Source organism: Phocoena phocoena, chromosome 11 (genome assembly GCF_963924675.1).
Source record: "Phocoena phocoena chromosome 11, mPhoPho1.1, whole genome shotgun sequence".
NCBI classification, from domain to species: domain Eukaryota; kingdom Metazoa; phylum Chordata; class Mammalia; order Artiodactyla; family Phocoenidae; genus Phocoena; species Phocoena phocoena.
This window is the reverse complement of record NC_089229.1, coordinates 15,536,121-15,551,494: the sequence shown is the minus strand read 5'-3', so window position 1 is coordinate 15,551,494 and position 15,374 is coordinate 15,536,121. Positions and strand designations below refer to the sequence as shown.

Below are 15,374 nucleotides of genomic sequence, written 5' to 3'. Positions count from 1 at the left end.
GGGGCGGGAGTTGGCCGGCGGGGCGGGAGGGATCCTGGCGCGTGCGCACGTCGGGAGGCGACAGGCTGGGGGTGGCTGGGAGGGCTGGGCAGTTCGAGAAACGGGTGGGCGTGTGCCGGATAGGAGCGGGAGGGGCTCGGGGTGCGCGTGCGCGTCGGAGAGCGAGTCGCGGGAGGAGGCGGGAGCGGAGGAGGCGGTGGAGGGGGCGGGTCGCGTCCGGCGCCACGTCCGCAGCCAGAAGGCACCGTCGCCAACCTTGTCTTCTGGCTCCCCTGCCAGAGGAGGCGTCTCCGGAGCCCGCAGTTACCCCAGGCTGTGCCCGCCGCTCAGGCCGCCTCAGCCCTCCTCGGTGCTGCCCGCTCCTCCGCCCGGCCCCGGCGCCGGCCCCCGACCCGGCGGTGAGTAAGTCGGGCCGGGAGGGTAGGGGGCGCCGTCCCGGCTTCTTCCTGCCCTTTTCTCTGTTGCCTTTTTCCGTTAGCTCTGTTAGCTCTTCTGCACCTCACCGTCTCCCTGCCCTGGCCTGGGTGCTCGGAGCGGGGCCTTTTTTTTTTTTTTTTTGGCGGGGGGGGGGTGTTGCTGCTTAGCGGGGAAGGGGGAGGGGCTGGACGATGTTGGGGCCGAGTGGAGGTTCGCTGGCCGGGTTACCCCCTTTTACGTGTCTCTGACTCACCCGCCGTGGTTTGAGATTGGGGACCCTCCTTGGACGCTTCCGCCTGACTTCTTAGCTCCTGGGGTATCAGACCGGGGAAATGGGGGTGGGAGGGCGCCAGCAGCCTGCGAGAGGAGAGGGATGCGGCAGAGGGGCTGCGTGCTGGGCTTCCCCGCCCCGCTAACTCCTAACTTGTTGATAAACCACTCTCTTGGGTTCAAGTACACGATCCTTCAACAGTGGACTGTCTCAGTGTTCTTCCCAGGTAGCCCTACCCCCACACCTAACCTGAACTTGGAAGTGTAGCAGTGGAGAGAGGCGCTTACTGCGCCAGGGGGTGACTGGGGGACTGCTGGAGCACCCACCAGTGCCATCACTGCCTCCCGAGTCTAAATAAAAACCGTGCCTGCTATGCACACGCAGCCTCAAGACTGGTCCCCAGGCTCCCACTTAGGATCAGGTCCCCTCTCCTAAACAGATCGCCTCTTGTACGTTAGAAGACATAGGAATTCTGGAACCCTGTGGGAGTAGGGTTTGCTGGGTGTACAGCGTGGAGCGGAGGGAGGAGGTGCTGAGCTCAGTCCTAACCAGGGCTCCTACAGGGTCATTTTCTGCCTCTCCTGCCACGTCACTCCCTCTGCTTAAAAAAAAAAAAAAAAAAGAAAACTTGCTAGTGCCCAAAGGGATCAGTTGGGGGCAGGGGGGGCTCCGGAAGGGGCCACCGGCAAAGGTTTAGAAACACCTAGAGAAGGAGGAGAGTTTATTTGATTTATTCTGCCCTTGTGAACTAATTCCAAATGAAAACACTTTATTTACTATCTGTGATTATTTGTTCTATACTGTTGTTTAACCTTTAAAACTTCCACTGGTTTGGGTGCTCTAAAGGGCTCCCCAGGAATATTGATATCACATCAACAGGTATATGTCTACGTGTTATGTGTCCATGTCTGTTTTTTTAAAGAAAGAAGTAACTTTTAATAAACTCATGCATCCTATTTTGATTTTTTTCACTTTCATTTCTTTAGTCTTTGTTATAATATATGTACTAGAAAGCAAGCTCAGTAAAAATATGCCCTTATTTAGAGAACATCGTTAGAAAAGTATAAGTAGTTCTTGTGTGTGGTTCGCTTTTTTTTTTCTTTTAAACTCCAGGAAAATCTTTACCTTTCTTTGTTTTAGTCATTGAGTAGTTGTTGTTTTGCTACTTCCTGAAGGTATCTTACTGGTTTATATATAAACACCCTCAGAGTAGGGCCTTGACATTCTCGTTCAGGCTGAAACTTCAGTGTCTAACACAGTGTCTGACACATAGTAGGGACACAAATATCTGTTGAACTAATGAGGTATAATGTAGTGAAAATGACTGGTGTACTGGTTATTTGGTTTGATAGGTTATTGTAATTCTCCTTAATGTTTCATTTAAGGGCAACACTTAAAAATTGTCATTTTGATACTGTCAGTTGTTACTTGTCACTAGGTGTAAGTTTTACTGACAGATTACTTTTTCGTTCCTGCCACATTCAGTGCATTTCTTGTAGTTCACTTGCTGTTGATTTAATGGGCAGGGGCCATTTTTAAAAGCAGCCTGTTCAGGATAGTTGGTTAACTAGAGAAGCCTAAAAACAGTAAGCTGGTGTTTTAATATGTGCAGTTTGTTGGTGTATGTGAGTTAAAGCTCTGTATAAATGTATTTTTTGAAGCTCCTTATAGTTATTTGGCAAAGAAGCTAAAACATAGGAATGAGGATGCGGTGAAGTTCCTATATATAAAATATGTAGAAAAATTTAGCTAATTCATTTATAGTCTTTTTCTTATAGGGAAATTGGCAGTTACTGTTTAATAAGAAATTTTTGAAGTGGCTTTGAAGGTAAACTGTTGTGCATTGTATTTTGTAGTTAGGCTTCATATACAATGTATTAGTGCTTCTTAACTTCCCTTGGTACACAGAGGGGTGTTGCCATAGGCACACTTGAGTACTGTTTTCAGATTTTGTTTTTATTATTAATGAAAACTTTATATATAAAATGTTACAGATATCCACAAACAACATTGAGTCACCTGTTTTCCTTTAAAAAAAGGGGGGGTCCATTGTTTACTTATTTCTATTATTAGAAGAAATTACCCTCTAGGGAATAGTGTTGTTATAAATCCTTGCTCAATATATTTACCAGCTGGACAAGAATTATTTCTCCCTGGCCTAAAATGCTTAAAGGAACTGCTGATGAATTGCAGTCTTTAGCAAAGAACTCTTGCACATTTCATAATTTCTTTACAAAAAAACATGGCCAGTTTTTGTTGGTACTGTAATGGTTTGTTCACATGTCAGGACCAAATGGTAAAACTGATTTATGTCCATAGAGTAAGTTAAATTATTTGTCCTGATCTCAAGGCTGTTTTCTGTTTTTATTGCCTTCCTTAAGAAACTATGTTTTTTAATAGAAATTTCTGTGCATTATGAGTTCCTCCTATAGAGCAGACTTTTTTTTTGTTTTTGAATGCAACTGAATTGATAAACGCTGTTAAAGTATATAACCACTGGATTGTAAACTCTGGCTTAGTGTAGTCCTCTGTGTGTTTAATCACACTGAAACCTTTAGTGCCTATCAGGGTGCCTGGCACATAGCAGGGACCCAAGTATATGTTGAGTTTAGGGCAGATGGTTTGCATAGAATTTAATAATGTTGTTTAAGGGTAACATTTTTAAATGGTCTTTTTGATACTTTTACTGTCAGTTGTTATTTGTATTTACGTGTGTGCTTTAAAATTTTACTAAGCAGATTATTTACCTCTTCCAGTTTTAGGAGATTAGGGCCATATTTGTCTTCACAATTCCTAATTTAAGAGAAAAAAAATGTAATGATGATAATGAACAGCATGGTAATATAAAAAGCATTTCTCCTAGTGATAAAGTGATAATATCCTAAAGAGGTAATATCACTAAAAATTTGGCACATATATGTATGTAGAGGTTGGGAAAGGTTTATTGAGTAAAAAGCATAGATGGCATTACAGATAGTTAAGGATTTTAGCAAAAATACCTTTATAAGGTAACTTGGTGTCTTATGATCAAATTAGGGATTCAGAAAAATATATTCCATATACTTAGAGCTTTTGCATAATTCTTATTACCCTAAGAGTTCTGTAGGAATTTGAATACTACATACTTGCTGTTAATACGAGTGATATACAAGAAACTTAAACATTAAAATATATGTATACAAAACAAAAATCAATCTCTGTGGCCTCTTAGGGCTTTCAAAGCCCATTTCTTCTGGCCTAGGTAGCCAGGCTTCTGGCCTACACAACTCCAGATTTTCTACTTTATTGATAATCCTGTTTGCAACTCTTGGTAACACTAGTAAACGTAACTGTGAATGTAATTTAAGAGCGGCATAAACTCAGGGGAGGTGGGAGCGTGGTTGGGCAGGGAAGAGAGAGCTGGTGAATCTGAGAGTATACCCTAAAGAGGCTCCAGGCAAGAACGAAATTTCTTGAAAGTCTAGTTGTCTTAAAAAATTCCCAGGTACTTTTCATTTAACTTTTTAATTAGTGTGTATTTAAAAGCAAAACTATTTTAAATTACTGTGTAGTAAAATTCATGTCTCTCTTGTGGTTCTTGAAGCCCCAGGAATAGCACTGCCTATTAAAGAAGTACATTTGAAGAGCATGAATCTAGCTTGAAGTTATCTTTTTTTTTTTTAAGCCAAAAATTTGGACCATCTATTGGTATGCATCTTATGATGCTTCAAGTTAATGTGGATACAGATGATACTTTTATCCCATTTATTACACAAATACTATGTGTCAGCTTACAACCAAAACATGTACTTAAGAAAAAAATGGTAAGAGTATAAATAAGATTTTCAAACTGTAAATCAGGGAAAAGAGCTGTAAGAGTGGAGGTCTTTGTGTGCTGTCAGGAGCTGGCTGGGGGAGGGTGGGGGAACATAACCGTGAATAAAACTGTGTAATCTTTTCTTCAAGTCAACATTTTGTGATTCAGGAACATTGTTTTTTAGGTGATCAACTTGATTTGAGGATAACAATAACTACCTACAGTAACTAGGTAGATGAACTGTATCATCTTTAATAATATCCTTTATGAGTATCACTGATTTCTAAGACTTAAAAATATGTATTGTTCTTTAATTACAAGATCAATACATGTTTATGGTAGAATATTAAAATGTAGATGTTAAGTATATATATTTCTCTCTATGTAGAAATACTATATATCTATTCCCCCTATATGTATAATTTCTACCCCCTAGTGGCAATCTTTGTTAACACTTCGGTATATTTACTTTCAGTCTTTTTATGCGCACTTAAAAAAAAATAGTATCTCATGATACATGCCTTTTATATCCTCTAAATACAACATTAACATTTATCCATAGTATTTGATCTTCATAAATTATTTTAATGTTTGCATTGTATGCATCTTTAGGAAGCTTATAAATTCATCTCTTGCCTTCCATGAGGCTGTCTCATTTGACTATTTATCTTCAGGTGTATTATGTTTGTTTTTGCTGGCTTCTCTTTTGCTCACCTCTTAAACATGAACAGTCCATATAAGCTTATCGGTCTGCTCTCTTACTGCTCTTTTCCTTGATCATATCACTCACCCCTTGCAGCTTCAGGTATCACTTCAGACCATTCTCAGGACCTCAACTCTTACTCTGACTTCATGCTGACTTTCAGGCACTTTTAAATACAATTGCCTGCTAAAAGTCTCCTGTAGATGGCCTGAAGGCATCTCAAAGAGCTGTTCAAGAACAAGTCCTTTCACTGAACGATAGTCACCAATACTGTGTACACTTATTTGTTAAGTGTTCTTGGCGCAATAAACATTTAAAAAAATGTCCATCTTCTCCTCTCCAGTCCTGTCTTCATCATCATTTCTATTTAGTTTCTCATGCTAGAAATTTTACACCCTATATTCTCCTTTTATCTCACATTAATACCCAAGTTATGTTCTACTTCATACAAAAAGTCAAGTATTTGAGTATCCTCACACATCAGGCATTAATTAAGGCTCTGGGAATGGAGCAGTGACAAAACCAAGCTTTGTTCCAATAGAGCTTACATTCTAATTGTGAGTGACACAAAGTAAACATATATATCAAGTGACAATAAAAGCAATGAAGAAAATAGAGCAGTGTGTTAGGTGAAAATGATAGGGAAAGGAGGGTGCTAATCTATTATAAGGTGGTCAGGGAAGACCTCTGAGAAGGGGACATTTGCACAAAGACCTGAAGGAAGTAAGGAATCAAGTCAGGTACATATACTGGGGAAGAGCCTTTCAGGAAAAGATGAGCAAGGAAGCCTATGTTGTCAAGCTGGATTGAGCAAGAGGCAGAGTGGTAGGAGATGCTATTGGGGTATTAGATGTTGGGCCCTCAAAGGCAAAGGGAAGGACTCTGGATTTTATTCTGGGCAAAATAGGAAGCAGTTGGAGGGTTTTAAGCAGAGTATGACATGGCTAGACTGAAGGAAGAGCACAGGCGGAAGCTTGGAGGCCAGTTAAGAGATTTTGTAGTTGTCCGCAGCTCTACTCTTTTAAAATGATGGTCTTTTTCTTTTTTAAATTACAAGATAGATATATGTGGAAAAATTATTTTTTTAAAAAAAGGGATTCTGTATTAGGAAAAGGTTAAGACTTTTGGTAGAGATTTGTGGGATATATACAGAAAAGCAGTTTTAAAATGTATGCAGTTACTAGCACACCTGTTTTAAAACTCCAGCTAAAATATGTAAGATGTATGTGTGTATATAGTATCCCTATATTTCTGTACAGAATACTGTGATATCTATTGATTAGTTGATCAGCCAGATGATCTCTTGGTATACAGATACTGGGATCACAGTGCTGAGTAAGGTAGACAAAGTGTCTCTCCTTTTGGAATTAACAGTCCAATGGGGAAGAAAGTGACTCCAAAATAGTTATTCTTCAGGAAGGGACACACACACTTCTGGCCATTCTGCCAGGAGCTTCTGCATGTTTTGTTTTGAATTGTTAAATAGTATTCCCATCTTAGAGTTAGGGCTAGAATATCTTTAATTTCTATTTCTTGAACAGCAAGGATCTGATGAAGTTATTTGTCCTCAGCCATATAGTTTATAGTCAAGTTGGGATTCAGCTGCAGGCTCTCTGATTCCAGAACTTTAAACACTACGCTGTATAATTTCTCATGATCTTACCATGATGATAAATTAAAGAAATATAAATATGAATGGAAATAAATTTAATTAATTTAATTTCTGGCTTAAGGGAGTTTTAAAATTAAGGCAAATCAATCAGGAACTCTTTCTCCCAGTAATGCATCAGCTGATACTCTCAGGTTTTGGGGTTTTTATTGTCAGAGATTACATATCTTTACTGTCACTTTTAAAATCTTAACTGTATATGGGATGATAATGCTAAATTGACAAACCAGACCAGCATAAGATTAGGTGCTCTTGATCAGTGGTCTGAGTCAGGGTTTTCACTAGAGCAACTAAAAGATACTTATTTAAGCACAGGACGTATGCTGCTGGATGCTGTGGGGTGCAGTGAGGTCCCATGTTACACAGGGTTTAGGTTTTAAAGATGTTTCAAGTTGAATTACATGAAGTTAAATTACCTTTGAAAAATCCCACTTCTCACACTGCTACCTCTGCCACCCTCATTTGCCACCAGTGTTTTTTGCCTGAATTATTGAAATATAGAAGGAAATATGCATGACTTTTTATCTGATCATCTGGTGCTGAAAGCAGTAGGAGTCATAAAGGAAAGGGGAACTTCCCTGACCCTTCTTTGACCACTTAAATTTAGTTCTGATAAACGTTGCAATACATGTGAGCCTTGAAAACATTAAGTCTCCCAATTGGTCCTTCTGTCTCTGTTCTTGCTTTCTGATTGCTTGTTCTCCCCACACAGCCAGAATGATCTTTAAAAAGTGTAAATCAGAACACATTACCCCTCTGGTCAGTGCCTTTCACTGGCTCCCCATCTCAGAGTTAAAAAGCTAATTGCCACGATGGCCTGTATGGGCCTATGTCATCCAGACCTCACTCTTTGACCTCTTCTTCTACTGCCTTTTGCTGCAGCCCCTGCCACATTTTTCTGGCTGTTCCTTCTTGTCTGTAGTAAGCTCCTACCTCAGGACCTTTGCATTTACTGTTTTTTCTGTCTTGAGGGCTCTTGACCCAAGAGCCCTCAAGGCAGAAAGGATATCTTATATCCTTAACCTCCTTTGGGATGTCACCACAATGAGGCCTTCACAGACTCTCCCATTTAAAATATCACATCCTCTTCCCCTTCATGCCTTTTTCTCCATAACATTTAACACCATCTGATAAACAGTATATTCTTTGAATATGTATTTATTGTCTTCCCCACTAGCCAATATAGAATGTTCATGATGGCAGAGATTTTTTTGGTCTGTATTGATCACAGCTATATCCTGTGCACCTAAAACATGACCCTTAGTAGGTACTCAATAAATTTTTAATCAGCGTATTAAAGTACATTGGTAGTTTTCACAATATTCTTTTTTTCCCCAGCTTTATTGAGATATAATTGACATACAGCATTGTGTAAGTTTAAGGTGTATAATGTAATGGTTTGATACACATATATATTGCAGAATGTTTACCAGATTAAGGTTAGTTAACACATCCTTCAACTCATATAATTACTCTTGTTGTTATGGTGAGAACATTTTAAGATCTACTTGTAGCAACTTTCAAGTATACAATACAGTAGTTTTAACTACAGTCATCATACTGTGCATTAGGTCCTCAGAACTTATTCCTCTTGTAACAGGAAGCTTGTACCCTTTGGCCAACGTCTTATTTCCCCTACCCCACACCCCCGGCCCCGTGCAACCACCTTTCTATGAGCTTGGCCTTTTTAGATTCCATATATATAAGTGACATAATATAGTATTTGTCTTTCTATGTCTGACTTATTTCACTTAGCATAATGTCCTCAAGGTTCATCCATGTTGTTTTGCAGATGGCAGGATTTTACAATATCCTTTAAAATCTGTTGTATTATATAGGTACAGATACAGTAATTTAGGCTTCATGGTTTTATGACTAAGAAATACTTAGTTGACTACTGGGATCACAACCCTAGTTTTCTGGCCAAGCAAGAAAGCTTTTAGACCAATCTTGACTTGTTTTAGTCTTTACTTAGTCAATGGAATATAAAATCAAATATTTTAAGAAAGTAAGGAGATTGGGAAAAGAAAGTTTATGTGTTCTTCATCCCAACATAGCTTATGTTATTTCTTAGTTTCCATTATTACTTGTACTTAGACGTAGTCTATAGTATATATATATATATATATATATATATATATATATATATATATATATATTTTATAGTGGATTTTGAATTCTTTTGCTACTTCTGTTCATACGAGTTCTAAAAGTAACAATTAAAAAGTAATCATGGGCTTCCCTGGTGGCGCAGTGGTTGAGAGTCCGCCTGCCGATGCAGGAGACACGGGTTCGTGCCCCTGTCTGGGATGATCCCACATGCCGTGGAGTGGCTGCGCCTGTGAGCCATGGCCGCTGAGCCTGCGCGTCTGGAGCCTGTTGCTCCGCGACGGGAGAGGCCCGCGTACCGGGGGAAAGAAAAAAAAAAAAAAAAAGTAATCAAAATCCTTCTCTTAGTGATTCATATTGGTGCTGTCATCTTTATAGGAGAAGAATGTCATGTTTTTGAGGAAATTTTCAGATAGAACATGTTTTTTAGTTCATAGTATAGGTTTTTCTTTGAGTCTGTTGTGAAATAAATTCCGTAGGAGGAGGCACTTAAAATTTTTGTCTGCTAACCCCCACCTTCCAACTTTCTTTCAGTTGGTAATTTTCAATTTCAGTTGAAGCAGCAGTAACAACATAGGAAAGCTTGTACCATGCCTGCCAATCTTTGCTTGATTTAAGATTTATGTTGTACGCTAGTATAATTGAAAGTATTTCTCAAACACCACAAAGTAGAAGACAGACAAGGTGAAGTAGTCTTGTTATGGTTGTTTTAAAAATGTTGTTTATCAGGGATTTGCTGGTGGTCTAGTAATTACGATCCTGCACTTTCACTGCTGTGGCCCAGGGTTCAATCCCCGGTTGTGCGGCTCAGCCAAAATAAAAAAAAATAAGTAAAATGTTGTTTATCTGAATAAAGTTGATTAAGTCTTGATCAAGCATATAAAACGAGGTAGTCTCAGATGTTGAAATTAAAATGAAATGTGTGTGTTTTTTAGGAGATCATGAATCAGACAGATAAAAATCAACAAGAAATCCCATCATACCTTAGTGATGAACCACCAGAAGGTAAGTATGTATCTGTGATACTAAGAATGAAAAAAATCCTAGTGAATTAAACTTCTGATTGTTTTCATTAACTTTAACATAACCTGTTTTCCTTGTCAGTAAATGTGTTCCAAAAATACTTAAACATTTTTAGCTTTTAATAAGAAAGCATAGATATTGGTAAATGGGGACATAATGTAACTTTTATATAAGGTCTATCAATATTTTTCTGCTACTCTTTTAAGACCATTTCACGAGTATCCTTTCACTTGTAAAGAGTTGGGTGAGGTGCAGAGGAAGGATGGACTAGGTTATGTCATGCATATGAAAACTCACTTCAAGAGGCACTTGAGATTTGTTGTTAAACTCCTGCTATTCATTACATTATAATGGGTAACTCTTCCTTTTTTAATACATGGTTTTAGTGTCTGCTTAATTTATTTTTTGGTGTGAAAATTGTGACATCAGGAATCATTTTATTCTTACCTTCAAAAATCTTTGGAAACACTAAATGCACACATGCATGTCCTCACTATGTACAGAAACAGAGTAGCTGTTTTCTTTATTTTCTCCCTTTATTTTTAAGGACTAGTAGTCTAGAGTTTTGAAAAGAAAAGTTAGGGCTCAGTGAGAAAGTTAGGAAGGACTTATGAGAAAGAAGTCAGGAAAGCGATAAAGGCTGTCCAGGAGCATGATTGTTAAGAGAACAGCCTCAGGGATGTCTTTATATTGGCAACCTGTTAAAAGTAGTCTGCAAAGTGGATAATTTATATGGTGGTAATTAAGAGTACACTGTAATTTTTAAAAAAGAGTACACTGTAATTAAGAGATCAACAGCATTAGTATGTATCTGATTTCACTAAGAAAAATTGCCTTCATTAAATGCATGTACACCAAATTTGGCATAGCAGGATAATACTAATGAGGTATTCAGCATGAGGTAGTTATCTGTTTTATCCTCAAATCAAGATTTTCCCCTTTTCCTAGTGTTACTAACCTTGATTACAAAAGAATGACCACTTATGTAATCCTTTCCATCATAATTTTATAATTAATATATTCAAATGCTTATCTATGTCTTAAGCCTTTTATTTCAGCTATTTAAAAATTTTTATATTAACTATGTTTATTACTCAGTTTCAATTAAACAGTTGGTTTTATAAATTTAGCCATTGCTATATCTTCATCAGTGAGCTATTTTGACTAATCAATGAGACTTTCTTCCTGTGAAAGGATGTAAAATCTCCAAACAGTGAAAAGAAAATCTTACTCAAGGTAAATTTGTGTCTGTGTATTTAAAGAAACTCAATTTTCAGATTTTTTTTCTCTTTCAAATATTGTTGGTTTTCTAATGTTACCTTCTCTGATAACCACATTCTGCTAGGTTATAGTAGCTTTGGGTGTCTTAGTTGAACTTACGTACCCAAGAATTTACCTTTCTTGTGTGAGATTATACCTTTTTAGTGGTTATAGCCTGAACTGTATAGTTACCAAGTATTTTTTCATGAAGTTTAAAAAAATAAAAACACTATTGCTTATGTGTTGTCACCGCCTGAGTCATTAGATTATGAAGGAGAAAAGGTCTGTGTGTGTTTGAGGCTGGCAGAAGCAAATTTTTATGAAATCTTCCTGCTAGTCATTTTATGTTGGAGTTTGGGGTTACATGCCAGTTTGAGTGCCTCTATTAAACAAAGAAACCAAAGAGAAAAGACTCGTGACAATAAATCTGAATATCTCATACTGATGTTACCTTTTCTGGGAGTATATGAAGAGCTTTTACAAACTAGATACTTAAATCACATACTCTCTTTTATAAAAATTACTGAGGCAGTGGAAGTATTAACCATAGCTGTGGTTTCTCCATGTTACAAAAAAGATTATATGTAGGTAACAGGATTTTAAGTGATGAATAATTTTCCTATTTTTACATATAATATTAGCTCTTTAAATACATTATTAAGGAACACATAGAATAGAAACCCAAGTATATTTAAGTTAGTGGTTCTCAAATTATTTTGTCTCAGGATGCTTTCTACTTTAAAAAAAATTGAGGATTCCAAAGAGCTTATGTCTTTGTTGATATTTGCCATATTAACAATAAAAACAGAAATTAAGTATTTTATTATGAAAAGAACTCAGTAGGCCCATTACATATTAACATATTTTTTGAAAAATATGAAACTATTTTCCAAAACAAAAAAAAAATTGTGAGCAGGGTGATTTGTTTGTTTGTGGCCATACCGTGTGGCTTGTGGGATCTTAGTTTCCCGATCAGAGATCAAATCCAGGCCCTTGGCAGTGAAAGTGCAGAGTCCTAACCACTGGACCACCAGAGAATTTCTGACATGGTTTTAAAATTTTTGCAAATCTCTTTAATATTTGGATTAATAGAAGAGAGCTAGATTCTCAGTTTAGTCTTCTGTGTTTAGTCTGTTGTGTTACTGCCCATCATTTAGCTTCTGGAAAATTCTGTTTTAGACTGGTGACAGAATGAAAGTGAAAGACAAATGACATGTTAATATTATTATGAAAGCAGTTTTTACCCCGAAGTGGTCCTGGGGATACTCAAGGGTTCCAGACCATACCTGAGAACCAGTGCTTTAAATGAAGAAGGTTGTTTCAGTGATGACTGATTGAATTCTATCAAGGAAATAAGGGCTAAATATATATATCTTTTTATTTTTTCATGCTCCTTTTAGGATATAAAATAAAGATGTTTTTATTAAAAGCAGTAAAACTATAAATCAAGGAGACATTTAAAATAGTCTTCCATTTTATGAAAGTTGTCTAGTGTCTAAAGGATTTCTTCTCATAGATACTAAGACTTAGCATTGGACCAAGATGTTTTAAAAACATGTACAACTATACCCTTGAGGGAAGAGCTCTTGATGTCTTGATCAGATACGTATTTATGTGGTTGACCTTTTCAGTACAATCTGCTGGTTGTTAGGAAGGTTACTCAGTGATTTGTACTGTTCTTATAAAGACTTACATTTGACTGTCTTACGATATTTTCTCTTATTAGGTTCAATGAAAGATCACCCACAGCAGCAACCAGGCATGCTGTCCCGTGTGACTGGGGGTATCTTCAGTGTTACAAAAGGAGCCGTTGGTGCCACCATTGGTGGTGTGGCTTGGATTGGTGGAAAGAGTCTGGAGGTGACCAAAACAGCTGTTACAACTGTACCTTCCATGGGAATAGGGCTGGTGAAAGGGGGCGTGTCTGCTGTGGCTGGAGGTGTTACAGCTGTTGGTTCTGCTGTTGTAAACAAAGTGCCCTTAACAGGAAAGAAGAAAGACAAATCTGACTAAAATATGGAGATACACTTGCTCTCCACAGCATTATGATGCCAGTGGCATTGAATTGCTAAATTACAGACTACAACCAAGTCACCTGTTTTGGACGTTTATCTTCTAACTGCTGTGTTGAAAGTATTGATGACTGACTGGCTTTTGTCTAAAAGGAAGAGACCAATACTAGCACAGTGTATGAAGGTGTCTCATACTTAAATTCCAGCTTTTTATCTGGTAAAATGTTACACTTATTCAGTTGTAACTAAAGATAAGGTATATTTGAATATTTACTACATAAGTCTTTCAGTTTAACTAAAAATGTGAAAGTTGAATTTAGTGGATGATCTTTACAGTTCCATATGTATAATGTGCCAGGTAACTCATCTGCCCCTTAAGAAGGGAACCTTGACCTACATAAATGTACCTTTGATGTGCCTAATAGTTTCAGATGTCTTAGCTTTTTTAATAACCATAGTTGATTAGACAAAGAGGCATTCTTTTCTTATTTAAGATGGTAAAAGTAGCAGAAACTAGAGAAGTTTAAAAGAAAAGATTCATGGTTTTATGAGTATTAACCATCTTTTGTTAGATAGGCATTATATTAATTTAATCATTGATGCCTTACAAAAGAAAACATCTTTTCTAATACCCTGAATATGTGCAGTTCTTAGGATTATTATTATATATGGATTCTTTCAAAAGTTGTTTGTGAAATTAGTTTTCCCTCAAGAATCTCAGGATTAGTGACATAAAGGCATTTCTTGCTCTCAGCAGATTAGGATAGTGTTTGATAACTGTCAGTAGTTATAACCAAATTGTACACTTCAACCTGGGTTCATGCTCCATCATTAATAAACCTCACAGTGCCTAAGGAACATTTCTTTGCTGGTCAGAAGCTGTGTTAATAAAAGAGTTTCATATTAAGGAGGAAAACATAAATCATTTTAAGTTCTTAAGAATTACCTAAAGCATCCAAGATATAAAAAATTCTTCATACCTATTTTGTCTCCAGGATGGCTTAAATTACTAGCAGTACCCCTTTCAAAAAACACAGTGAAAGCAGCCACAGATGTGTGGGGGCTGACTCTTAAATTGAACGGAATGGGCTCCATAGATTAGTTTTGAATGTAAAATATATGTAACTGCTTTCTGTTTGACAGGCTTTTAAAATGTCATCTTACACTCCTTTAAAGCAGCTGTAAACTTTGTACCATTTTCCAAGTCAACTTTAGGCAGGAAATTGAATTTTTTGGTTACGGATGATAAGTGTGTTGTGTCTCATTAACGTCTCATCATGTCTCATTCATTCTAAAAGAATATGACTTAGCTGGAATTCATCTTTTTTTTTTTGCGGTACGCGGGCCTCTCACTGCCGCGGCCTCTCCTGTTGCAGAGCACAGGCTCCGGACGCGCAGGCTCGGGACACGCAGGCTCAGCGGCCATGGCTCACGAATCAAGCCGCTCTGCGGCATGTGGGATCTTCCCGGACCAGGGCACGAACCCGTGTCCCCTGCATCGGCAGGCGGACTCCCAACCACTGCACCACCAGGGAAGCCCGAATTCATCCTTTTTTTGTTTCATGTTCAGTTTCATAAAAATTTTAAAAGTGGCATTTCTCTTAACCAAGGGTTTAATCCCAGCCTGAAAAATCTTAATTTTCCTTCACTTAAGTTTGGAAATTTGCCACCATTCTGCAGACTTTTTTTTTCTTTTTAACAAGCAAGGGGAAGAAAGGAGGTGATGCTCTGGAGTAAGTCAAAACAGCATTCCTGAGAACTTAGATCACTCCAACACCCAAAGCTTAAGTGTTTGTTTGCAACCCACTAAGAGTTTTACATTAATAATGTGGATCAACAAATGGGTAAGAACAAAACTTAGCTTTTAAAAGCTTTCATAAATACCAGCAGAGATTGAAGTAAATCCACAAAGGTTCTTGAACCTTTCTACCATATACAACACTGGAAAGTCATTAGGGAGTTAATCAAAAATTAAATTGTTTATTTCATCCAGTATGATTAAAGGTATATTTGTTGGTATATCTGGTCAAATGTCATAATTAGCAAGGGGATTTAAAAAAAAAAAAACCAAAATTAATGGATGAACACGAAATAATGATCTAAGTAATGGTATT

At 37.8% G+C, this 15,374-nt stretch overlaps 1 protein-coding gene across 1 annotated transcript; it reads left to right on the top strand.

Annotated features, from left to right (window-relative positions):
• Positions 1-230: 230 nt before the first annotated feature.
• Positions 231-14,120, top strand: TMEM263 (transmembrane protein 263). The gene is made up of 3 exons (XM_065888072.1): positions 231-398; positions 9,901-9,970; positions 12,975-14,120. The coding sequence occupies exons 2-3, from the start codon at positions 9,907-9,909 to the stop codon at positions 13,259-13,261; spliced, it is 351 nt and encodes a 116-aa protein (XP_065744144.1). The 5' UTR covers positions 231-398; positions 9,901-9,906; the 3' UTR covers positions 13,262-14,120.
• The last annotated feature ends 1,254 nt before the right edge of the window (positions 14,121-15,374 follow it).

Coding starts and splice junctions, on each gene's coding strand:
- TMEM263 (XM_065888072.1), top strand. CDS start 9,907: ATGAATCAGACAGATAAAAATCAACAAGAAATCCCATCATACCTTAGT. Junction 9,971..12,974: donor TAGTGATGAACCACCAGAAG/GTAAGTATGTAT, acceptor TTCTCTTATTAG/GTTCAATGAAAGATCACCCA.